Raw genomic sequence first — 27,438 nt, 5'->3', positions numbered from 1 at the left:
GTGAAACCTTAAGTGTCACTGTCCATGAGGTACTTCTGATGCTCAAGCTTTCATTGAAAAAACTCCAGAAATGCAATTAGTAAATCAGATTGGCTTGCTATCTGAAGTGGAGGAAGGGCCTCATCCAGATGTAGTTGAAAGTAGGTTGAAGCAGAATATTAGCTTAAAGAAAAGAGACAGGTCGGAATCAAACCAGAATAGGAAAAGAGGAATTCTACTTTTAGGCAGCAGTCGTGGGAGGGGTGTGGGCCAGCAGCTTCAGGAGAAATTGGGTGCAGGGTACCAGGTCACAAGTTTTGTGAAACCAAGTGCTAACCTTAGCCAGGTGACAGAAAGCTTAGGTCAGCTTTGCAGGGATTTTGAGTAGGAAGATCAGGTAATTATAGTTGGGGGAGTAGGAAACAGCCTGGCTATGAATCCAAGATACAGTATTAGGAGTGACCTGGATAAAATAGGAGCAGAAACTGAGCACACAACTGTGGGGTTCGTGGAGGTCTTTCAGCGCTGTGATCAGCCCTGGGTAAACACTGCTGTAAAGCATGTTAACACTGAGCTGAACAGGATGCTCCAGACACCGGCAAAATCTCACATAAGTGTTGTTCCAGTAAATGCTATTGGTAGGTGGGGATACGCTACACATGGCCTGCACCTGAATAGGATGGGGAAAAATAAGTTATCTTCTCTATTAGCAGAAACTGTAAGGGGTCTACCGTCACAGAAGGGGTGACCCCTGTGGGGAATGGGTCCAGGTGGACAGATTTTTTAGGTTAAAGCCAAAGCCCAGACATATGACAATCAAGATAAATAGAATGAAAGAAACTTCATGTACAGTAAATAGGGGTAAAGCTAAGGGCAATATCAACTTACTTCATCAAAATATCAGGGGAATAAAAAAATAAAGTAGATGAGCTATTAGTGTGTTTAGATGATCTCAAAAATAAGAATGAGATTGATATACTCTGTCTGAACACCATGTAACTGTGGGCATGGATAGTGTCAGTATAAGTGGGTATAATTTAGCATCTTACACTTGTAGATCTAGGATGGATAAAGGAGGAGTTGCCATTTTCATAAAACAAGGGTATAAATGCAAAATTGTATAAGTAAGCAAATTTTGTGTTGATCAACACTTTGAGGTTTGTGCATGTGAACTTCAGCTAGATAATGTAGTTTTGATATTAGCAACAGTGTACAGGTCCCCATCAGGAGACTGGGAGCTATTCATAAAAAAAGTTTGACTCCCTATTATGCTGTCTGTCAGACAAAAAGAAGTAGTTATTAATCTGTGGTGATTTCAGTGTAAACTTTCTAAATAATTCTGAGAGGAAAAGTGAACTAGAAGTGTTATTAACAACATATAACTTAGAACAAGTGCTCAATTTCCCTACATGTATAGCTCAAGGCAGTAGCACGCTAATAGATAATGTATTTGTACAGCAAGAGGATGTAAAACAAACACATGCTTTCCCTGTGGTAAATGGATTGTCAGACCATGATGCACAACTAATTAACTTACAAAACCTAACAGGGTGTACAGTTCGGAAACGATTAAGTAAAAGTTTAAGGTCGCTCAACCCGGTATCTATAGAGCACTTCAAAGAAAGCTTAAGAAATGTTAATTGGGTGGATGTATATAATGAGCCAAATGCTAATGATAAATGCAACCTATTTCTTGATAAATTTATATCCCTTTTTGAACATTGTTTCCCAAAGAAAATTACTACATGTAACACCACACACTTTTCAAAGAAATCTTGGATTACTACAGGTATTAAAGTGTCTTCAGAAAGAAAAAGAAAACTTTATGAGACAGCAAGAATTAGTAAAGATCCAGAAGTAGTTTTACACTACAAAAATTATTGTAACATACTGAGAAAACCTGGAAGGAAATCAAGAAATATGTATGTTAGAGAAGAAACTAACAACACCAGCAATAAAATCAAATCACTGTGGGATGTTGTTAGAAGGGAGACAGGAAAAGTAACCACTGGGGTGGGTAGTATTACTATTAAGGAGAACGAGACCATCCTAACCAACAGTACACAAGTAGCTAATGTATTTAACAACCATTTCATAAGTGTAGGAGAAAAAATTGGTGAAAACAGTTCGAAAGAAAAAGCCAGGCAGTACATGAAAGAGTCAGTTTTGAAAAAATTTAGTCAGATTAAGTTTCACCTAACGACCTCTCGTGAAATAAGTAAAATTATTAAATCTTTGAAAAATAAATGTTCTGTTGCAGTAGATGACATCTCTAATAAGATATTATAACAATGTTGAGCAATTACAGCTGATGTTTTGAGTCACATATGTAATGCATCATTAACTCAAGGTATTTTCCCAGACAGGTTAAAATATGCCATTTTCAGGCTGCTCTACAAAAAGGGGGACACCAAAGATGTCAATAATTACTGGCCAGTATCCTTGCTTACAGCATTTTCAAAAATCTTTGAGAAAGTAATGTACTCGAGCGGTTAGCCATCTCAACAGTAATGGGATACTTAGTAAATCACAGTTCGGATTTCAAAAATGCTGTTCCACTGAGACAGCAATATACAATTTCACTGTCCACATAATAGTCTTTAAATAATAAAATATCACCAATAGGAATTTTCTGTGACTTGTCCAAAGCATTTGATTGTGTAAACCATGACATTATGTTACAGAAGTTACAGTTCTGTGGTATAAATGGAATAGAATGGTTTAAGTTGTACCTACAGAACAGGAAGCAAAAAGTTTCCTTATATGAATCAAGTGATTTAAATAAATTTGCCACTTCATCTAACTGGGGTGAAATTACATTAGGTGTTCCACAGGGTTCAACCATGTGTCCCCTTCTGTTCTTGATATACCGGGTTATTACAAATGATTGAAGCGATTTCACAGCTCTACAATAACTTTATTATTTGAGATATTTTCACAATGCTTTGCACACACATACAAAAACTCAAAAAGTTTTTTTTAGGCATTCACAAATGTTCGATATGTGCCCCTTTAGTGATTCGGCAGACATCAAGCCGATAATCAAGTTCCTCCCACACTCGACGCAGCATGTCCCCATCAATGAGTTCGAAAGCATCATTGATGCGAGCTCGCAGTTCTGGCACGTTTCTTGGTAGAGGAGGTTTAAACACTGAATCTTTCACATAACCCCACAGAAAGAAATTGCATGGGGTTAAATCAGGAGAGCATGGAGGCCATGACATGAATTGCTGATCATGATCTCCACCACGACCGATCCATCGGTTTTCCAATCTCCTGTTTAAGATATGCCGAACATCATGATGGAAGTGCGGTGGAGCACCATCCTATGGTACGTTTAGAACTTTATTCGTCGACTTCCGCGGGCTACGCGTGAAACTTGCCCGCACGCGTTCAACCGTTTCTTCGCTCACTGCAGGCCGACCCGTTGATTTCCCCTTACAGAGGCATCCAGAAGCTTTAAACTGCGCATACCATCGCCAAATGGAGTTAGCAGTTGGTGGATCTTTGTTGAACTTTGTCCTGAAGTGTCATTGCACTGTTATGACTGACTGATGTGAGTGCATTTCAAGCACGACATACGCTTTCTCGGCTCCTGTTGCCATTTTGTCTCACTGCGCTCTGGAGGCAGAAACCTGAAGTGCGGCTTCAGCTAAACAAAACTTTATGAGTTTTTCTACGTATCTGTAGTGTGTCGTGACCATATGTCAATGAATGGAGCTACAGTGAATTTATGAAATCGCTTCAATCATTTGTAATAGCCCTGTATGTGAATGATCTCCCTTCCTATCTGAAACAGGAAGCTGAACTGACACTGTTTGGTGATGATACAAGCATAATTATTAATCCGGTAAAAGAAACTCCAATTGAAAATGATACATATAAGGTCTTTGGAAAAGTCATTAATTGGTTTTCTGCAAATGGGCTTGCTCTAAACTTTGAAAAAACACAGTACATCCAATTTTCTGCTGCAAAAAAGTACAGTTCCTTCAATAAATATAACACACCAATAGAAGTTAGTAAACAGGGTAGAGCATAATAAGTTTTTGGGTGTACACATAGATGAGAATCTTAATTGGAAAATTCATATTTTGGATCTTCGAAAGCGACTAGGCTCAGCAACTTTCGCAATCAGAATAATTGCCAATTTTGAGGATGTAGAAATTAGTAAGCTAACGTACTTTGCATACTTTCACTCTCTGATGTCATACAAAATAATATTTTGGGGTAACTCAACATTTAGGCAAAAAGTATTCACTGCTCAAAAGAAAGTGGTTAGAATAATATGTGGGGTTCATAGTCGCACATCTTGTAGGCATCTTTTTAAAAGATTGGAAATTCTTACAACAGCCTCACAGTACATTTACTCGCTAATGAAATTTGTTCTCAACAACATGGACCAGTTTAAAAACAACAGTGACATTCATGATTATAATACCAGAAAAAAGAAAGACTTACACTATCTTTTACTCAACCTATCTTTGGCACAGAAAGGGGTAAAATATGCTGCTATAAAATTTTTTGACAAATTACCAGATGAAATAAAATGTCGGACAGACAGCAGTAATAGCTTCAAAAATAAGTTGAAATCATATCTCCTTGACAACTCCTTCTATATCATAGGTTAATTCTTGAATAGGAATAAATAAATCTTTAAATAAAGGATATTCATTTTGTGCCATTTAAGGTAATAGGGTAAATAATAGAAATATTTATCTTTAACTCTATTTTTAAAAAAATCTTGTTTCATATGTGCATTTCTTGTGCACTTGGCATGTTCCACATCATAACGGCTACCGTACCTTGCGATTGATCAATGGAACATGCAACCAACTAACTAACTAATTGTATGTCATCCTGCTGCATGGGAGATGCAAAATGCAGTCACTGCAGAGGATCACTCCAAGAAGGTAGTTATTGTGAACAACCAGTTTTGTGTGTCAACTGCACAGGATGCCATCCTCCACATTCATCTGTTTGCCCAGTCTTCAAAAAGGAAAAGGATACACAGGAATAGAAATCTATTGACTTCATGTTGTACACTGAGGCAAGTGCTTGGATTTGGTTTGTGGTTTTGGACATTCGTTTTCTTCCCTTCCGTCATTCCTCAACTATTCGTTCTTAGCTACATGGTCCTTGGTTCATGAAGGGAGGTCACCCAACTCAGCCTATATTCCAGATTTTGTTCCCTTCTCTCTTTGCGCCCTTCCATTCCTGCAAAATTATTATGCCAATAGACCTAGTGTGGTAGCCATTGTGTTGAAGTGAATTAAACTTTCTTCCTGTGGTGGACGCATGGCCCCATCAGTCTGTTCTGGAGGTAAAACTTATTGTAACACAGAGAGATATGACCCAACAGTGTTTCCTTCTGTGGCTATGCAGTGGGAGGAACGTACGGCTCAGAGACAAGGGGAGAAATACTTCTCCCAGTACTAAGTGTGTACTATGACCAATGGTGATTCCTTTTCGACTACAAAACCACTAACCTTCATTCAACACCTTGAGGACAGATTTGAGGAAATAGCAGCACTTTCAAATATGAAAAGTGACTCGGTTTCGATTAATATAGCCTTCCCTGCTCAGTCATGAGTGCTGCTCACCTGTAACAAGCTGGGTGACATTCTTGTAACTATAACTCCCCCAGCCTCCACATGGTACAGGGCATCATTTTTCACCTTGATCTGCTTCTACATATGGATGACAAGTTTCATGCCAATTTGGAGTGATGTGGAGTGTATTTTGTCTGCCTTGTCCAACCAAGAGTAACAGGGGGTTACTGGAGCTTTCATCTTGACCTTTGGAGGCAACTCGTTGCCTGAGATCAGGGTAAAGTATCGCTCTGATGTCAAGCCGTATGTTCCTCCTCCCATGCGGTGCTACAGGTGCGTGCAATTTGGACGTGTGCCTTCATGTTGCAACGCCAGGCCCGTCTTTAGGGATTGTGGATGTCCATTGCACACGAACACTCCTTGTGCCCCTCCCTCCAGTCTTTGTCAACTGTGGGCAGCACCATTCCTCCTGTTCACTGGACTTCACTGTTTCTCAATGAGAAAAGAAAATCCAGGAATACAAAATACTTGACTGACTCTTATATCAAGAGACCAAGAAGAAATGTGATTGCCTAGGGCACACTCGAATACACTCACTCTCCAGTTAGTTGGAGGGACCCTCCTCATACTGCTTCCCTCACATCCTCTTGGGAAGTGTCGACTCCCTACCCACCCGGGATGTCAGTTTCCAACCACTGGCCAGAAAAGCAATGCCTTTCTCTGGGGTCCCTTACTGGGAAGGGGTTCCTTGCAACGTCCCCTTCCCAGGACTATGCTGATATGCAGCTGGATACCAGCCAGTGGCTGAAGGAGCCACAAGTTGTGGGTCATATGACTTTGCGTTCCATCTCTATCCCAAAATAATTTTAAAACTGGGGCAACATCAGCTAAAATAGCTATACATGATCGCTTGAAACTTCATATAGTGAACAGTTTTTTAAAGTACAGGTGTTAAAACTATTAAAATACAACTGAATTAAATGTCCAATGGTCTGCTGTAGCTGTATTTTTTTAGGCCACTTGTAAGTGACGCACAACCGGGTTCCCACCTATTTGATTTGTATCTTCTGATGGAAATGTCTGTACAAAATAGTTTTCTTTAAATTAATGGAGTACAAAATAACAACACTCCATTCCTGATCTCCACAACAACTTGGAGGTACTACATAAGGAGACAAAGGGCACTGTTTTAAACATGCTTGAGGAAATATATATAACAAAGTCCAGAAGACAGTCTCCTGATAATACTCTCAGTAATCAAATGGAGTTAAGGCACCGAGCTTTATTGGCCAGTTTTGACTATTTAAATGTTTGAAGTTAGGCGTCTCAACATCTAATCAGTTGGTTAGCTTATTTTAGCTTTTTTATGTTAACATTAGTGTTTACTCCCACTGCCAGTCCACATGGAGGTTATCTGCTCTGTTCAATGTCTACACTGTTGTAATAATTCAGAAGTAAGTTTTAATGATTTGAAATAAGGAGTTCACCTTAGCAACATTAGTATATTTAGTATTATTCAGGTTCAATTGTATGTAATACAAAGCTGAGTCTAATAGTTTGCATGGTGACCGTAAGTCCTCAACCGAGCACTAGTATCACTTTCTTTTTTTCCGTGTTACTTGTGTTAGTTCAATTTTTGTCACTGTCTCAGAATCAGGATGGCAGTCACAACACCCGGGATGCTCATAGCATATGTTGGCATGCCAAATTATATAATGAGCCTTTCACTAATGGGGAATTGCTTCAGACTCTTGCCTCATCTCACAATACGGCCCCAGGCCCTGATTCCATTCACAATCTAACTGTTACACAATGGCTTGATCTCCTAAGGTTTTGAACGACATTTGGCTCGATGGTGTTTTTCCTTTGCAGTGGCGAAATAGTATCATTCCAATCTTTAAGCCAGGTAAAAATCATACAATTGTCGACAGTTACTGGCTGATAAGCCTCACCAGCATGCTCTGGAAGCAACCTGAAAGAGTGGTTGCTTGCCGAATATGCTGGCAATCCAACGGGCTTTTTCTAAATGCCAGAACCTAATTGCAGTCTGTTTTGACTTTTGACCCACATAAGGCATCCACTAAGGTGACAATTCATGGGATATCGATATGTGCATATACATATGGTGGTAGTATTGCATACATGTGGTATAATAGGGCAGTGCATTGGTGGAACTGTCATTTGTATTCACGTGATTCGTGTAAAAAGGGTTATGACGCGATTCTGGCAGCACATTGGGTATTAACAGACTTTGAATGTGGAATGGTAGCTGGAGCTAGACACGTAGGACATTCCATTTCAGAAATTGTTAGGGAATTCAGTATTCCGAGATCCTCTGTACCAAGAGTTTACCAAGCATACCAAATTACGGGCGTTACCTTTCACTACAGGTAACACAGTGGCTGATGACCATCGCTTCATGACCAAGAACAGCTGCATTCATGTAGTGTTGTCATTGGTATCAGACAAGCAACACTGTGTGAAATAACAGCAGAAATCAATGTTGCACATATGACAAACATATCTGTTATGATAGTGCTGCAAAATTTGATGTTAAAGGGTTATGGCAGCAGACAACCAATTTGAGTGTCTTTGCTAACAGCATGACATCACTTGCAGTGCCTCTCTTGGGCTCATGACCATATTGGTTGTGCCCTAGATGACTGGAAAATGGTGGCCTGTGTAGAAGAGCCCTGATTTCAGTTGGTAAGAGTCATGGGAGGGTTAGAGTGTGGCTCAGACCTCGCAGAGCCATGCCCCCAGGTTGCCAACAAGGCACTGTGCAAGGTGGTGGCAGCTCCATAGTGGTGCGGGCTATGTTTACATTGAATGGATTGGGTCCTTTGGTCCAACTGAACTGATCGTTAACTGGAAATTGTTATGTTTAACTACTTACAGATAATTTGCAGTCAGCTGTGGACTTCATGTTCCCAAACAACAAAGGAATTTTTATGGATGACAATGCGCCATGTCGCTAGGCTACAGTTGTCCACAATTGGTTTGAAGAACATTCTGGACAATTTGAGTGAACGATTTGGCCACACAGATCGCCTGACACGAGTCCCAACTAACATTTGTGGGACATTATTGAGACGTCAGTTCATGCACAAAATTCTGCACTGGCAACACTGTCATAGTTTTGGATGACTGTAGAGGCAGAACAGCCCACTGTTTCTGCAGGGGACTTTCAACAACTTGTTGAGTCCATGCATGTTGAGCTGCTGCACTATGCCAGTCAAAAGAAGGTCCGACAAGATATTAGGAAGTATCCCATGATTTTTGTCACCTCAGTGGATTATACCACCTGATGGCATCAAATTTTACTTACCCTCCGTGACTGGGGATTTTGAAGCTCACTATCAATTCTTATTTGTCAGTTTTATCCCACTGATTGCTTCGGGTGCAAGTTGACACTTCACTCAGCTCTCCCCAGGTCCAGGAGATCGATGTCCCACAGGACTGTGTCCTGAGTGTCACTGTCTTCCTCATCACTATCAATGGGCTAGTGATTTTGGACCACTAGTCACCCCTGCACTGTGTATATTGATGACTTTGCATTTGGTACAGCTCCTACTTAGGAGCCTTAACTGAATGCCAGTTTCAAGTTGCCATCTGATATGCCTCTGTGTGGAGCCTTTCCCATGGTTTCCAATTCTCTCTTGCAAAAATGTGGGTCATGAATGTCTGTCATCATGCCACAGTCCATCCTGACCCAGAGCTGTATTTGGGTACACAGCTCTCGAAATTTTTTGCACAGTCCCATTTCTTGGGCCTTCTTGTTGATAAAGGGCTGATTTTTCGGACCCATAGTCATCAACTAAAGACCAGTTGCATGCAGAAGCTTACTGCTGTGCTTCCTTGACACATCTGTTACAAGTGTGGATTGTGCTACTCTTCTCTGTATTTACTGGGCCCTCTCATCCTGACTGAACTGTGGTTGCCAAGTTTATGACCTGGCAGTACCTTTGTCTTTCAAATTATTAGAACCAGTCCCACATCGCAGAGTTCGCCTGGCCACTGGCGCCTTCCGGACTAGTCCTGTAGTGTCTCCCTGCTGAATCTGGAATCTTCCCTGTTAACTTCCGATGGTACTAACATGTGATAGCCTTATGCAATCGTTTTTCAACAGTTGCCTGATCATCCAATGTATCCCATTCTTGTTGCATGAGGGACATTGCCTTGATAACTATTCTTGAATGGGATTACCAGTTTGAATGTGTCTTGTAGCCCTCTGCAGGATCTTTGCTCCTCCTTCCTGGAATCTACTCCCCATGTTTTCTCGCAGGCCCCCCTCCTCCCCCCCCCTCCCCCCCCTCCCCCCCACCTTTGGTTGGTGCACAAGGCAAGAATTAGCAGAAATTTATTTAGATGTCCTAAAGTCTGTTGCACCTGTGGTCTTTTGGCATTTGTTACGTTCAGTTCTTTAGAAGATTCGGAGTGCTGCTATTTTTTTACACATTTGGCTCTAAAACTGTGGATGAGATGGGATATGCTTTTACATCCCCTGTTGGTCTGGACCACCATTTGTTGACAGAAACATGTAGTGTTATTAAATGGGTCTTCTTTGAACACATTTTAATATGTAGTGATTCAGTGAGTAGTCTTCAGACCATTGACCAAATTTACTCTTGCACCCTGTATTCTGTTGTTCATAACCTTCTCACTGAGCTGAGACATACTGACAGCTCAGTTGCTTTCTCTGGCTCCCAAGTCACGTGTTTATCTCAGGGATGAACTAGTTGATGGTTCATCTAGAGGAGCATTTACTTGTCCCCCCATTTGATTTTCCAGTCCCAGGTCCCCCCTGTGGGCCCGGGGTTTAGAATAGGCTCGAGGTATTCCTGCCTGTCGTAAGAGGTGACACCTTTTGGCCTTTATGTGATGGTCCCTTGTAGGGTTTGACCTCCATGTTTCCAAATTTTCCTGTAGAGCCAGCCAATTGGGGAAGGGCGCCTTGCATGGTGCATCGTGTCCATCATGCATTGAAATCTTTAGCCCACTTTCTCATCGTGGCAGTGCAGTCCTGCTCATCCTCCATCTCATGAGTGACGACACCTTCCTGGGTGTGTGTTCCTCCACCCACCATGCAGTGTCGTTTTATGCTTCCATGAGAACCATGGAATTCTTTGCACCTCATATCCAGCACCATAGCCAGTCCATTGTGGTGGGGCAGCCCTGTATCCCATGGGTTGTAGCCCCGACTACACAGGAATCGCTCTGCTGATGCCTGTGCCGTTAACTCACCCTGGGGCATCGGGACTCCCAAAATGGCCATCCTACCAGGTGGCCTTTGCTGCGGCTGGGTGGTACCCATGGGGAGGACCCGTGGTCGGAGTGGGTGGCATCAGGTGGATGACACGTGATGAAGCGTACCACCACATCACCAGCTGGTGATCAAACACTAGCAGTCTCTAAGCATTTCAAGTCTCAGTACAGTGCAGGGAATTATGATCCTAAATCATTCCCCTCCCTGGTCACACCATGGGAGGAATGCCAGGCTAAGGATGGCAGCGAACCTTATTTGCCCTGGTACCTCGTATGTACGAGAGCTGATGGGGACTCCTTTGTCTCAATGAAGCCTCAGTTTTTTTGTGGAGCATTTAGAGGACAACTTTAAGGAGGTGGAGGGATTGTCCAAAATGCGGTCAGGGTCAGTCTTGATAAAAATGGCATCCTCTGCCCAGTCATGGGCATTACTTGCTTGTGACAAGCTGGGGGATATTTCCGTTACCATCACACCTCATAAGAGCTTAAATATGGTCCAGGGTATTATATTCCACAGGGACCTCCTTTTGCAGTCTGACGACGAGCTGCGCACCAACTTGAGCGATGAGGAGTTATTTCGTCCGGCGCGTCTATCAGGGTCTGAGGGATAATCAGGTTGCCACTGAGGCCCTCATCTTGACCTTCGAGGGTGACACATTGCCTGAGAAGGTCAAGGTGATCTTCTACTGCTGTGACATCAAGCCTATATCCCTCCCCCAATGCGGTGCTTTAAGTGCTGGAAGTTCGGCCATATGTCTTCCCGCTGTACTTCCAGCATCACATGTCGAGATTGTGGACATCCATCCCATCCCATTACTCCACGTGCCCCACCTTCCATCTTTGTCAACTGTGGAGAGCATCATTCCCCTTGCTCACCAGACTGCAGGATTTTACATTGAGCAAGGAAAATCATGAAATGCAAGACCCTAGACCGACCGACCGACCTACACTGAGGCCAAGAGGGAATTTGAGCACCTACATCCTGTGACTGTGACCACCTCTTACGCTACCGCTACGAGCACAGTTGTAGCTCCATCAGTTCCGTGAGTTCCTGTTGACTCTCAGAGCTAGGAGACTACACCTGCCCCTTTGACGGGTGGGGGGGGGGGGGGGGGCACTTCTCTCCCTGTTGGTCCCGCACCACCTACCTGAGGAGCACTTTCCTCCCAACCATCGGGGACACCAGACCCCACTTCTCAGCCGGAGAAGTCTTCTTCCGTTCCTCTCGCAAGGAAGGAGTCCCTTGGGTCACTCTCTTCCCAGGTTCCTGCTAGTGGGAAAGATGACACCCGCCAGTGGCTGAAGTGTCCAAAGCAGCTGGACATGGGGGTTCATCCTCAGTCCTGGAGACTGAATCGGTGAAGCTCTCCTAGCCAGAGAAACCCAAGGATCAGTGAGAGAAATCCAGAAAGGAGACCCCCAAGACCAAGGGAATTGTGGTGGCACCCACACCACTGCTGCCTACAAGCTCTGCGTCTGAGGGTGAGGTGAAGATTCTGGGGCCTGCTGAGGACCTAGATCTCACCAGACCCTCAGACATAATGGATGTAGCCTGTTCAGGAAATAAGTCAGTGGCAGCAAGTGACCCTGAGGTATAGACTACCTCATTGAGTGTTTCATGCCTTCCCAGTCTCACGATCACGTCCTGAACTCAGTATGTAGTGAACCTGTGCCCCTTCAAACTCCTCTTAAAGCTGTGGCTGTCAGGATACAAGCGTTACAGGAAATAACTACCTGCAAAGTATATCTTCCTCCAGATGGTGCAGTACCCCTGAACGTATTGGCTGCACTGACTGATCAACTGCCTAAACCTTTCCTACTTTTGGGAGATTTTAATGCCCATAACTGCTTGTGGTGTAGCACCATGCTTACTGGCCATGGCAGAGATGTTGAAAATTTACCATCCCAAGTTGACATCTGCCTCTTAAATACTGGGGCTGCCACACATTTCAGTGTGGCTCATTGTAGTTACTCAGCCATTGATTTATCCATTTGCAGCCCAGGACTCCTCCCATCTACCCACTGGAGAACAAATGATGACCTGTGTTGTAGTGACCACTTCCCCATCTTCCTGTCACTCTCTCGGCATCATGCCTACGGACATCTACCCAGATGGGCTTTAAAAAAGACAGACTGGGTAGTCTTCACATCTGCTGTCACCATTGAATCTCCCCCACGTGGTGCCACCGATGTTGTGATTGAGCAAATCACTACAACGATAATTTCTGTGGTGGAAAAGGCGATCCCTTGTTCTCTAGGGTGCCACCAGCAAAAGACAGTCCCTTGATGGTCACCGGAAGTTGCAGAGGCAGTTAAAGAGCATCAGTGAGCTCTACAGTGACAGAAGCGGCACCCTTCCCTAGAGCACCTAATAGCCTTTAAGCAGCTCCGTGCCCGCATTCGCCTGTTTACAAAATGACAGAAACAGGAGTGTTGGGAGAGGTATGTTTCGACCATTGGGTGCCATATGTCACCTTCCCAAGTCTGGACGAAGATCAGACGTCCTTTTGGGTACCAGACCCCAACAGGTGTCCCCGGCGTTAACATAAATCGCGTGCTTTCTACTGATGCAAACACAATTGCCGAGCATTTTGCTGAGCACTATGCTCAAGCCTCTGCATCGGAGGACTACCCCCAAGCCTTTTGCACCCTCATACAGTCGATGGAAAGATAAAGTCCTCTTGTTCACGACATGCCACAGTGAACCCTATAATGCCCCATTTACAGAGTGGGAGCTCCTCAGCACCCTTGCACATTGCCCTGACACAGCTCCTGGACTGGATCCGATCCACAGTCTGATGATTAAACATCTCTTGTCTGACTACAAGCGATATCTCCTCGTCATCTTCAACAGGATCTGGTGTGATGGTGTCTTTCCATCGCAATGACAGGAGAGCACCATCATTCCGGTGCTAAAACCTGGTAAAAATCTGCTTGATGTGGACAGTTATCGGCCCATCAGCCTCACCAATGTTATCTGTAAGCTGTTGGAACATCTGGTGTGTCGGCAGCTGGGATGGGTCCTGGAGTCATGTGGGCTACTGGCTCCATATCAGGGTGGCTTCCACCAGGGTCGCTCTACCACTGATAATCTTGTGTCTCTCAAGTCTGCCATCCAAACAGCCTTTTGCAGATGCCAACATTTGGTTGCCATATTTTTTGACTTCATACAACACGACTTCATACAACATGACCTGGCAACATCATATCCTTGCCACATTGTATGAGTGGGGTCTCCTGGGCCCACTCCCGATTTTTATCCAAATCTTCCTGTTGCTCTGTACTTTCTGTGTCCAAGTTGGTTCCTCCCACAGTTCCCGCCATATCCATGAGAATGGGATCCTGCAGGGCTCTGTATTGAGTGTATCTCTTACTTGTAGTGGCCATTAATGGTCTAGCAGCAGCTGTCGGGCCGTTGGTCTCACCTTCTCTATATGCAGACGACTTCTGCATTTCCTACTGCTGCTCTAGTACTGGTGTTGCCTAGTGGCACCTACAGGGAACCATCCACAAGGCACAGTCATGGGCTCTAGTCCACGGCTTTCAGTTTTCAGCCGCAAAGTCGTGTGTCGTGCACTTCTGTCGGTGTCGTACTGTTCATCCGGAACCTGAACTTTATCTTAATGACGATCCACTCACTGTAGTGGAGATGTATTGATTCTTAGGACTGGTTTTCAATGCCCAATTGACTTGTCTACTTCACCTTCATCAGCTTAAGTGGGAGTGCTGGCAGCACCTCAGTGCTCTCCGCTGCCTGAGCAACACCAACTGGCATACAGATCACTGTACACTGCTGCAGTTCTACAGAGCCCTTATTCAATCCCACCTTGACTATGGGAGTCTGGTTTACGGTTCGGTGGCGTCCTCAGTGTGTGTTTCCTTGACCCAGTGCATCACTGTGGCAATCGCCAGTGTCCTGGTGAAGGCCGGAGTCCCTCCATTGCGGATCTGATGTGCATGACTGCTCACAAGTTATGTTGCACACGTTTGTAGTTCTCCTGAGCATCTGAATTGCCATCTCCTCTTCCCACCCACGGCAGTTCATCTCTCGCCCAGGTCAGGGCTCACGATTGTGATCCCTTCTCTCCAAACCAGAGTCCTTCCCTTTACCATCTCTACTTCAGGTCCATTCATGTACACCTCCATGGTGTACACCTCGGCTGAAGCTTCATCTGGACCTCTTGCATGGCACTAAGGACTCCGTTAACCCCGCCACTCTCCACTGTCTCTTTCTCTCGATTCTTGATGTGTTACAGGGCTCTGAAGTTGTTTACACTGATGACTCGATGGCTGATGGTAATGTTGGCTTTGCCTATGTCCACAGTGGCCATATTGAACAGCATTCCTTGCCCGCTGGCTGCAGTGTATTCACTGCAGACCATGTGGCCATATCTTGTGCACTTCAGTACATCTGTTCCTGTTCTGGTGAGTCATTTCTTCTCTTTTCTGACTCCCTGAGTGGCTTACAAGCGTGCTACCCTCGCCATCCTTTGGTAGTGAACATCCAGGAGTCTATCTCTGCCCTGGAATGGTCCATCCGTTCAGTGGTGTTTGCGTGGACACCAGGAGAAGTTAGAATCCCAGGCAACGAAGTTGCCGACAGGCTGGCCAAACAGGCTACGTGGAAACCGCGTATGGAGATGGGCATATGTGAAGTTGACCTACGTTCTGTCTTACGCTGCAAGGATTTTCAGCTTTGGGAGACGGAGTGGCATAACAGTATGCACAACAAACTTTGTGTCATTAAGGAGACTGCGAATGTGTGGAAGTCTTCCCTGCGGGCTTCTTGCAGGGAATCTGTTGTCCTTTGTCGACTTCGCATTGGCCGTATTTGGCTTACACATGGTACCTCCTCCGTCGTGAGGACCCACCTCAGTGCCACTGCGGCTCCCAAATAACAGTCGTCCACCTCTTGCTGGACTGCCCACTTTTAGTCGCTCTGCAGTGGACTTTTAACTTTCCCAGCACCCTACCTTCGGTGTTGGGCGACAATACCTCAACAGCAGCTTTAGTTTTACATTTTATTCATGAGGGTGGGTTTTATCATTTGATCTGAGTTTTAGCACATGTCCTTTGTCTCTAGGGCTTTTAGGATGGAGGTTTTAATGTGTTTTAATGTGGCTTCTCCTTTTTTATTCTCATGGTCAGCTAGCCATGGTAATCTGCTTTCTTGTTTTTTGTGGTGTCACCGTCAGACACCACACTTGCTAGGTGGTAGCTTTTAAATCGGCCGCGGTCCGCTAGTATACGACGGACCTGCGTGTCGCCACTGTCAGTGATGGCAGACCGAGCGCCGCCACACAGCAGGTCTAGAGAGACGTACTAGCACTCGCCCCAGTTGTACAGCCGACGTAGCTAGCAACAGACACTGACGAAGACTCTCTCATTTGCCGAGAAGATAGTTAGCATAGCCTTCAGCTAAGTCAATTGCTACGACCTAGCAAGGCGCCAATTATCCTTTGCTATGTATCTAATGAAGCATGTACAGTAACAAGACCAATGTTCACCAATTGTGGATTAAAGTTAAGTATTCCAGCAGCTACGTACTTTTCTTTATAGCATTCATTACGTATCCTGTTTCAGACCTCACGCCAGCCTGCGTGAGTTTAAGCGTGTGCCTTTCGGTTACCCGTCACTGTGGATTGGCTGTCTTGCCAGTCCACAACATTTTTAATCTCCTCTCCCTGTTTCTTACGTCCCTCAGTGGTTTTCTTGTCCTGTTTTGTCCATTGTAGTGTTTGTTGTCCTTCTGTCATTCTTCCTTTCTCGTGTTATTGTGTCATTCGTCTTCTTTGTTTCCTTCTTTCCCTTGGGAAAGTGTTCTACTGGGAACAAGGGACCAATGACCTTGCTATTTGGTCCCATTCCCCCCTTTTTAAACCAACCAACAAACCAACCAACCAACCAGTCCCAGGTCCAGGTGCAAATAAGACCCCTGCTTACTTGGAGATGTAATGACAGCTGGTTGGCTATTGTCCCCTCGAACTCCACAGTGTCGTGGAGAGTACTTCTGTGTGGTTATCCTTTTGTTCCTCCTGGAAGGAATTCTCTGCCCTATGTTGCCTCAGTATCGATTGTATCAAGCTAACCTATAGTTTTATTTAAATAACTAACCACCTCTACATTGTAGTTGTGGAACCTTACAGACAGTAGCTTATACCCTGATTGGATGCTTCCTTCTTTTGGCATCCTGAATTCTTTGCCTAAAATACTGACAAATGACTCTCAGTTGGTGGAACGGCTTCTCCATTTTCTCTGTGAAAGTGGTGTTTATTTTCAGATATAAGGTTTTAAGCTGTCTCCAGAGCAATGGCAAGATGGTTGGTGTCGTTGCATCTCCCAGTGCATGCAGGGTCTGGGGGACTCCAGACCCTACCACCTTGACCAGCTCTTGTAGCCCTATCTTGCTGTGTTTTAATTGCTTGTATTTGTGGTCATTTGTGGTTTGACTCCTTTTCTACCACATCCTGTTTATGATTTTAGTGGTAGCACTGTGGTAAAAAGTGGGTACTCTTTAATGCCTTGACTACACTGGAGCAGCAGTGGGCCAGCTGTGGATGGAGCAACTCCTGTTACTTGCTGAGCTCTGGAGATGCCCAAATGCTGCCTTACCTTTTTCTCTCTTGTTTTTATCGCTGACTGTCCAACTGATGTTCATTTCATCTTTAGTCTTTTCGGTTTTACTCTTTTGAATCTGCTGACTTGAAGACATTATTTTTCACACTCCATTGGGCTAGGGGGGCTTAGACATGGGGTAGGGCTGTTCTCGCTATTGGGTGAGCCATGTGAACCCCTCATCTGCTTTGACCTACATACTGGCCCAATCTATACAATCCTCCATAAATTCTTTCCGAGTTCTAGCATCAGTATTGCCTTCACTGCCTCAGCGTTACTGCTCCTACATACTTTCACGATCAGAACACGTACGTCGTGGATGTCACAGTCTAGATTGAGGAGCTGATGACCTTGCCGTTTACTCCCTTAGCCCTCCCATCAGCCAACCAGCCAATCTGCAATGTGTTCCCATGATGACCACTAGTTTGGTAAGGAGCTATTATGGTAGGGTGTTCAGTTCCTCCTTCAGCACAGTTGACAACCACTGTATGGTTGTTGGTGCATGTGGATGTGCTGCAATTTCTCTCTCCGACACATCCCATATGTGCCTGATAGGATTTAAGTTGGGTGAATGGGCAGACCAGTTCATTTGCTGAATATCCTCTCATGGCTAGATCTGCTCCATCTGCACAGTTCAGTGTGGTCACATATTGTCATCCATAAAAATGCAATCTGGGCCAAATGCATCCCTGAAAAGGTGCACATGGGGAAGTAGTACAGTTTCACAATGACATTGATCAGTGCGTTCAGTGTTCAAAGATTTTTAGGTCAGTATGTTCATGCAACCTTATGCCTCATCACACCAAAACACCTTTACCACCAGTACGATAATTTTTTAGTGTTGGACCTGTTCCCACTTCTCGCCGTATGAGGGTACATAATGTACGCAGGAACATTGTTGAACATAAATCGTTTTGGTGGGTGATGTGTTATGTTGTGGAGAGGCATAATGTTGTGTGGGTGTACTGACCTCTGAGCCTTTGAACATGGTACACACACTGGTCAGTGTTATTGTGACAATGTACTCCTTTGCCATGTGCATATTTTCAAGGATGCCCTTAGGCCTGACTTCATTTTTATGGGTGATAATGTATGACTGAATCAAACTGTGCAGGTGGAGCAGCTCTTCAAGCAAAAGCTATTCAGCAAATGGACTGACATGCCTGTTCCCCTGACTCGTATCACATCGAGCATGTGGGGATACGCTTTGCAGCATGTTCACATGCACCAATGACCATCCTGCAGTGTCAGCCATGCTACTTTAGGACTGGTACGCCCTACCACAAGAACTCTTTATCAGCCTTCTGGTGATAAAGGAGCATAGTGCAGAGCATGCACTGCCATCTGTGGCGATCAACCACCCTATTAAGAACAGGGTCCTGCCTTTTGTAATGTACAGGGTGGGAGATACACTAACCTAACTATTAGGATTAGGAGAATGGTGATTCAGTATTCCCATGACACATTGTAAGGAGTCATTGCAGCCCAATTGTTCAGTAACACTTAAAAAATTCACAAAGATTTTGTTAATGATCTTGTGGTTGCTTATGTGTACTATCAGTATTTAAAATGATGTCTTCAGTTTTACAGGCACAGTTGGCAGCAGTCTCACTCCTGAATACCCCTATATCCCAGACTGTTTCAGTTTTATTTCAGGGCTGCTTGATTTTATTTCAGGATTGGTTGTTTCACTGCTACAATAGGAACGTCATGGTTATTTGATTATTTTGCTTAATATTTTATTGTACTTTTTGTATTAATTTTTTGTGTAGACTTTGCCTGAATTTTTGGATGTAATGTTCACATCTTGTTTTTGTTGGGAAGATATTTTTATCCCGTTTGTTTGCCATGACTTGTTCATGGATTTCTTGGGTTGATTTCTGCAATCTGTTCTGGGAAAGAAACCTTCAAATATTGTTGCAATTTCATTGCTGAACATATTGTATGTGGAATTGACATCTTTTCTGCATTAGATGTGCTTCTAATTTACATCTTGGAGGCATGATTTATAGGCTTTACTCATTTCTTCATTTATTAGTCTAACTACTTTTCAGTGGAGCTCAGTTTTATTCTGGCAAATGTTCATAGCATTAATAGGGAGCCTCTGATCATCATGATCCAAGACACCATTCAATACATTACTGATAATGATTCTGCTCACTTTCCCTTGGTCTACAAAAATGTTTTCAATTATGGCACTTGAATTTGGAGCTACTGTGGTGGGAGAATTGACTACTGGGACAAGGTTGTTAGGTGTGCATAAAATTTTCCAATCTGTCTGTCTTCCCACTATTCCACATTGAAATTCCTAGTACTATGATGTTCCTTTCACATTTAAACAAGTGCAGTCAAAGTGAGCAGCTGCTTCACAAAGATGCCAAGAGTCCGTGGTCAAAATAATTTACAAACAGTTCAATGGCATATGCTTCAAAATGTTGCCCTAGACAAAAATTGTGTAAATAAATACCATTTCATTTGGCACTATTCCTAACAAAAACAGCAACAATACCTCTTTCCCTTTGTTTTCTGCAGTGTGTCGGATGGAAAGTCTTTCAATACCACAGCAGATATGGTGCTCAGTGAAGAACAGTGTAAGCACATAGGCATGTCTGTACTTTCATGCATTACTGCTTTAGTGCTGCAATCACTAGAATTTTTAATTATGTTAAATTGAGCTCTTCTTTTGTTCATTACAAATTGCTATAAAAACAAATTTTTCCTTATTGCTATACATCATTGCAACAAGGACAAAAATATATAGTGTGGGTCAAATGACTTATAGAAAAGTGTAGTTTATCTGTCATTTTGAGTGTTTTATGATTTTTCTGTTTTAGTGTTAACAAGTTTGAAATTGTAACCTTGACACCTCATCATAGTAAATTTACTCCCATATTAAATTTATATACAGCACCTACATAGCTGACACAACATCCATTTGGTGAGAATATGACAAAGAAAAAATATTAAAAAAATATTGATGTGTGTGTGTATGTGTTTTATAATGTCTTAAATAAATGTTTTTACCCAATGTTGGGTCATGTTTAATCCAGCAGTTGTATTCTACCGATTACAGATGTCAGCAGATTATCAGCAGATATGTCATCAATGCTTGATGAGCTTCAACGAAATCTTACATTAGCTCGTGAAGAGGCTATGTTAGGGAAGTACGAGTCCTCAGATTTATATTATCAGTTTACACTTAGATTAATACCAAAAATTAAGGCAACTATAACAGATCAGTTCCAGAAGGACAGGTGGTCACAGGTATGTTCTTCAAAACCCAGAAACATATATTTAGATTTAATATTCGAAACACATTATTTCTCTGAATTGGTGTCGAGTTCTTTTCATATGATTTTGTGTCTAGACTGCTACACAGAAATAATCAGAACACTTCTCAGTTTGTTATTCACATGTGTATATATTCTAAATGAGTTAAGTTTCTAGAACTTGTTCCAGTTATGAATCACACAGGTGTGAAAAATCTTGTTAAAACTACGCTTTGTAATAGTTTGCATTCGGGATAAATTGAAAGCTATTTGCATTTTGAATTAATACAAGATGAGAAGGGTCCAAAAATAAAGTGCATACTGTTTGATAGTAAGCTATCTTCGAAACAAAATGAAATGCAGTTGTCATACATTGAAACAGACTCAGTTTCTACCATCAGCAAGTCAAGACTGGGAGACCATGGTGTACACTCAATACTAACTGTACAATGTATCCATCGAACGTGCTGAGCATGTGCCAAGACCTCGATTGTTATGAGGAAGAATGACCGTGTTGTAAGTAAATTCTCTAGTCTCCAAAAGCTCTTGAATTGCAGATACAACCATTATTTGAAACATATAGAAAGAAATATGTAGAGTTAAGATATTTTTAGAGAAAAACAGACTAATCAAACCACATCATGCCAAATCGTGCATTAGAGTATGGTGGAGTCGCTGCATTGTCTGTGTGAATGTGTGAAAGGGATATATTTTTTGTAAAGATGAGTTTGCACAAACTAACAAAGTCATACTTGGAGGTGTTAGGCAGTTTGAGATGTGTTACAGAACACTTTCAGGACAGTACAAGCTACCCTAGATTAATGAGTCTACTCCAGTCCAAGTACTATCAGAGTTCTGCCAGTAACAAACAGTCTGAACTACAATCGGTGTAAACAGAACCAACATGCTGATCGGCACACATTTCACTGATTGTGTTACAATTTACCCAAACTCTCTGTTGGCCAGCTTATGTGCAAGAGTTGTTTCTTGTCTCATCAGAGAGTGCACCTAATGCCAAGCAACATATGGATAGTGATGCCTCAGCAGTAAACAGTAATATTGCGCCAGCCACTTAGTTTCCATAGTGGCCTCATGTGACACATCTGTATCTCCTTACCTCCCAGCAGCATCTCCCAGGTGCTCATAACTCTTTTGTGAGTATGTACTTGGCCAACACAGGGCCCCAACCCTTGCAGGGCTACTTCCCTTTCTGTGCTGTAAGCTACTATTCTGTCCCCCCTCTGTCTTTCCATTGAATGGTCTTCTTGGTGCCAGTCACACTTGGATTTGGTTTCTGATTATGGATGTTCCTTTTTTGTTTCTTCTCCAGCACTTAACGCTCTTTTTTTCGTCCTAAACTATGTGGTCCTTATTGGTGGGTTTGATGTACCAGTATTCTTCTAAATTTTACAGAAGTCTGGATCATGCAGGAAAAATCGCCCAATGCAATGTATATTCCACCTTCACACATTTCTATCTGGCAATGGTAACACTCCCTAAATGTAACACAATAGCCATCCCATTGGGAGGGGGCTTGTTGAGTGCCTGCAGTGTGGTAGCCCCCTGACCATGTAGGGATTGCACTATTGGTGCCTGGGCTGGAAACTCCCTTGTATGCCAAGCAGTATGTGCCCATTGTGGCTGATGCATGAGGACTCTGGACAACAGATTACTGGCCAGGTAGCTGTTGCTGAGGCTGGGTGGCATTTGTGGGGAGAGCCCCCATTCAGAGTGGATGGCACCATGGTGGATGACTCACATATGAATCAGATTAAACTGTCTTCTCCTGATGGCTGCACGGCCCCAGCAGTCTGTTCTGAAGGAATAGGTTCTTACAATGGGAAGAGATATTACCCCAAAATGTTTCCTTCCCTGGCTGTGATGTGAGAGGAACCTAAGGCAACGAGACAAGGGGAGAACAACTTCCCACAGTACTTAGTTTGCTCTTGGACTGACAGAGATTCCTTTTTGATCACAAAACCGGTGTTACTGTTGAACACCTTGAGGACAGGTTTGGGGAAATAGCAGTGATTTTGAAAATGAGTAATGGTTCATTTCTGATTAAAATGTCATCCCCTGGCCAATCATGAGCACTGCTTGCCAGTCACAAGCTGGGTGACATTCCTGTTACTATCGCCCCCCATAAGCATCTCAATATGTTGCAGAGTATAGTCTTCCACCATGACCACCTCTTACAGACTGATGATGGATTACATGCCAATTTGGAGGACAGGTTGTGCATTTCATCTGTATGTGGTGTTCAAAAGGGACCAAATGACAATAGGGCTGCTACTAGGACCTTCACCTTGGTCTTTGAACATGACTCACTGACTGAAAAGATGGAGTTGATTGTGTATTGATATTGTGTTGATTGTTTATTGATATGAAACTTCCTGGCAGATTAAAACTGTGTGCCGGACCAAGACTTGAACTCGGGACCTTTGCCTTTCGCGGGCAAGTGCTCTACCAACTGAGCTACCCAAGCACGACTCACACCCCGTCCTCACAGCTTTACTTCTGCCAGTACCTCGTCTCCTACCTTCCAAACTTTACAGAAGCTCTCATGCGAACCTTGCAGAACTAGCACTCCTGAAAGAAAGGATATTGCGGAGACATGGCTTAGCCACAGCCTGGGGGAGGCTTCTGTAAAGTTTGGAAGGTAGGAGACAAGGTACTGGCAGAAGTAAAGCTGTGAGGACGGGGTGTGAGTCGTGCTTGGGTAGCTCAGTTGGTAGAGCACTTGCCCGCGAAAGGCAAAGGTCCCGAGTTCAAGTCTTGGTCCGGCACACAGTTTTAATCTGCCAGGAAGTTTCATATCAGCACACACTCCACTGCAGAGTGAAAATCTCATTCCTGTGTATTGATATGATGTGAAACAGTATGTACTCCCTCCCATGTGGTACTTCAAATGCATGAGATTAGGGCACATGTCCTCACATTGTAATGCTAGACCCATCTGTAGTGATTGTGGATGTCAGTTGTACATAAATGTACCTTGTGCCCCTCCCCCATTGGTGCCAGCTGTGGAGAGCACTGTGGCCCTGTTCACTGGGCTGCACCATCTTCCAACGAGAAAAGAAAATCCAAGAATACAAGACACTTGACCAACTGACATATCAAAAGGCCAAGGAGAAATATGATTCTTTGTATTGTGCATGTGTGGTGGTAATAATGATGATGATGTATGCTACAGTTACGATGACATCATCCTCTCTAGCAACTGTACCATAGCCCTTTGTGCCTTCTACATGGGACTCTCAGAGCTGCTCAACTACAGCCCCTCCCATGGTTGTTTGGGTCCTTCTCTTACAGCTTCCCCCACATCCATCTAAGGATCTTTGCTCCTCCATGCATCGGAGATGTCAACCCCCAGCTGGAGAAGGATCAACCTCCTCTGACATCTCTCACAAGGAAAGGGTTCCTCGGGACATTCCCCTCCCAGATTTCTGCTGATCTGCAACCAGATACCAGCCAGTGGCTGGACGACAACAACAACGACGACAAGTCGTAGTCCTCCAATAAGACAAGAGACTCAGGTGGCCCCATGCCACCAGACCTCACATGTTCTGAGTCTTTATCCAAGGTGGAGTTCTTGATGGTCCCTGTGACACCAGACACCCCCCCCCCCCCCCCACACACACACACACCACAATTCAGAACCAATGTATATGGATGCCACATCCTTTCAACCGATGGCAGCAGGTAACTATATGGGCATGATATGCTGCCTTGGGTTCATCATGCTCGGACAGGTTACTGCTGATAGTGTGTGTCTCCAGTGGAACTGCAGCTGTCTCTTCTGCAACCTGGCTTGTGCTTTGACTTCTTGTATGCGTTTCCTCTGCTTTCTGCATTGTCCTTCAAGAACAATGGTTCCCATCAATGTGGGCCCCTACCCTCTTATTCAGCTGTTGATCTTTTCATTCACATCCTGATCATCTCCCTTCTATCTACTGGAAAATTCATGATGACCTGTGTGAGAACCATCACTTCTAGATTGACCTGTCCCTCCTTCAGCATGGCTCGCCTGGGTGTCCATCCAGATGGGCTTTCAATAATGCTGACTGGGATACCTTCTTTTCTGTCATCACCCTCAATACCATACCCCATGGAGATATCAGTGCGGCTATCCAGAGTACAACCATAGCAATTCTCTCAACTGCAGAATTAATGATCCCCTATTCCTCAGGATGCCCCTGTCAGAAGGCAGGACCTTGGACCTCCGAAATCGCTATGTCCATTAAAGATTGCAGAAAGTCTCTCCAATGCTATAACAGTATCCATTGATGGAGCACTTCTTTGCCTTCAAATGGCTCCGTGCCTGGGTAGGCCATGTCCTGAAAAAACAAGAACAAGATTTCTGAGAATGGTATGCTACTACCACTGGACTTCATACCCCTCCTCCTCAGGTTTTAGTAAAGATTTGACAACCGTATGGACACAAGTCACCCACAAGTGTACGCGATATTTCCCTGAATGGCGTTGTCCACTCTGAGCCAGACACTGTCGCTGAACATTTTGCTCTGAGTTGTGCCTGAGTCTCTGCATCTTAGAATTATCAGCCTGCATTTCATGACCATTTGATCCCTTAGAAATTCACACACATTTGGACATTTCATGACCCTGGACAGCAGGTGCAGTGAATTCACTTGCCTTTCACTATACATCATTCAGTGAGTGGGAATTCCTCTGTGCCCTAGCCATTTGCGAGGACACAGCTCCAGGTCCAGACAACACCCATAGTCAACTGCTCAAACACCTATCAATGGATTTCCAATGTCACATCCTAGATGTTTTTAACCATATCTGGAGAGAGAGTCAGTTCCCATTTCAGTAGCAAGAAAGTGTTATTGTTCCAGTGCTGAAATGAGGTAAAAACACCCATGAAATGGACAGCTATCACCCAGTTAGTCTTACTATGTTCTTTGCAAGTTGCTCGAATGTATGGCCTGGCAGCTGTGTTGGTACCTCAAGTCTCGGGGCCTTTTGGCTCCATCCCGGGACAGTTTTCACCAAGTCTGTTCTACTACTGACTATTTGGTCGGCGTGAAGTGTGCTCTACATTCAGCTTTTGCCTGATGTCCACATCTTACCGCCGTCTTCTTTGACTTGCAAAAGGCTTACACACCACATGGTGTCTTTATATTCTTGCTACCCTATGTGAATGGGGTCTCCGAAACCCACTCCTGATTTTTAAGTTGATACGTCCCACAATAATTGCTATACAAAGTGAGTGGGGTCCCACAGAGATCCGTATTCAGTGTGCCCCTTCTTTGTAGTGGCTATCAGTGGTCTAGCTGCAGCTGTTGGATCTAAAGTGTCACCCTCCTTGTATGATGAAGACTTTTGTTTTTACTATCACTCCTCAGCTATGAGTGTTCTTGAAATCCAACTGCAAGGAGCCATATGAAATGCTCAGCCCTTGCCTGTCACTCGTGGCTTTTGGTTTTCAGCTGCCAAGACATTTGTCATGCACTTCTGTCACCACTGTACTGTTCATTTGCATCTACATCAACAATCAGTTGCTCAGTGTGGTGGAGTCTTAACACTTTTTGGGCTGGTTTTTGATGTACTGCTGTCGTGGCTTCCCCATCTTTGCCAACTTACGCAGAAGTGTTGGTCACCCCTTAATACTCTTCACTACCTCAGTAACACCAGCTTGGATGCAGGTTGCTCTTTAGCTCTGTAGCTTTACAAAGCTCTGATCCTCTCCCACCTTGATTATGAGAACCTGGCATACCTTGTAATCACCTTTGCCGTTGTGTGTGCTGAACGTGATAGACCATTATGGGGTCTGACTTGTGACAAGTGCCTTTTGGATTAGCACTTTGATCAGCCCACTCATGGAGGGTGGGGCATCTCCACTACAGATCAGGTGCCTACAACTGCTGCTCAATTATGTGATATGCGTTCTATGCTCCCCTAAGCATCTGAACTACCATGCCCTATTTCCTGGTAGGGAGACCCACCTTCCACAACAGAGGCCCGGGACTGGAGTCACGATCATAGTTTGCATGCAGTGTCTCTGCTTTGAACTCCAGTTTCCCCCACCAGTTTTGCCTACATACATCCAAGGTGCTAAGCGGATGCAGTGTATTCTCTGCTCCCCCCAGGGGGCTCATAGTTCTTTCATGAGTTCGTGCTTGGTGCCCATCCTTCCTTTCCAGGTTGCATTTCCTTCTCCGTGCCCCTCCCTTACCATCCTCGCTCCTTTCCCCCTTCTCCCTCCTTTCCCTCTCATGGTGTTCTTACTTATATTGATCTGGCTATCCACCTGGTTCCTGTATTCCTTGCAGTTTTGTTCCCCTTGCCATTTCTTTTTCATCCTTTCTTTTTGGCCCCCCTATGGGGTTTGATCTCCACTGCTAAATTTTTTCTCAGTAGTGTGAACTATTTGGGGAAGAACTCCTTCCCTAGTGCCTATGGTGTGGATTCCACTCCCCCTTCCTCCCCCTCTTCCTTCCCCACCCTAGCCCCCCCCCCCCCCTGCCCTACTAGGTCACCAGCATGAGTATCTGTGTTGTGGGGATGTTATGTACCCACCTGGCTGAGCCCCCTGACAACACTGGGATCACACTTCTGATACCTGTGCTGTTGCCTCCCCATGTATGCCTAGGAATGGTTTCTTGTTATTCTGGAGTGTCAGAACTTCTGGCAATGACCGCCATGCCAGACAACCCTTGCTGGGGCTGCATGGCACCCATGGGGAGAGGCCCTGATCAGAGTGGGTGGTATCAGGGCAGAAGCTTTGCGAATCAAGC

General features: G+C 44.1%; 1 protein-coding gene across 1 annotated transcript in view; it reads left to right on the top strand.

The window, feature by feature from the left end:
- Window positions 1–27,438, top strand: part of LOC126471159 (katanin p60 ATPase-containing subunit A-like 1) — a 115,358-nt gene that overhangs the window by 9,154 nt on the left and 78,766 nt on the right. The window contains exon 2 of the mRNA XM_050099262.1: window positions 20,482–20,672. Within this exon, the coding sequence (XP_049955219.1) occupies window positions 20,482–20,672 (191 nt within the window). The remainder of the gene's footprint in view (window positions 1–20,481; window positions 20,673–27,438) is intronic.

This window comes from Schistocerca serialis, chromosome 3 (genome assembly GCF_023864345.2).
Source record: "Schistocerca serialis cubense isolate TAMUIC-IGC-003099 chromosome 3, iqSchSeri2.2, whole genome shotgun sequence".
Taxonomy (NCBI): Eukaryota; Metazoa; Arthropoda; class Insecta; order Orthoptera; family Acrididae; genus Schistocerca; species Schistocerca serialis.
Note: the sequence above shows the minus strand (reverse complement) of the source record. Positions and strands in the feature narration are given on the sequence as shown.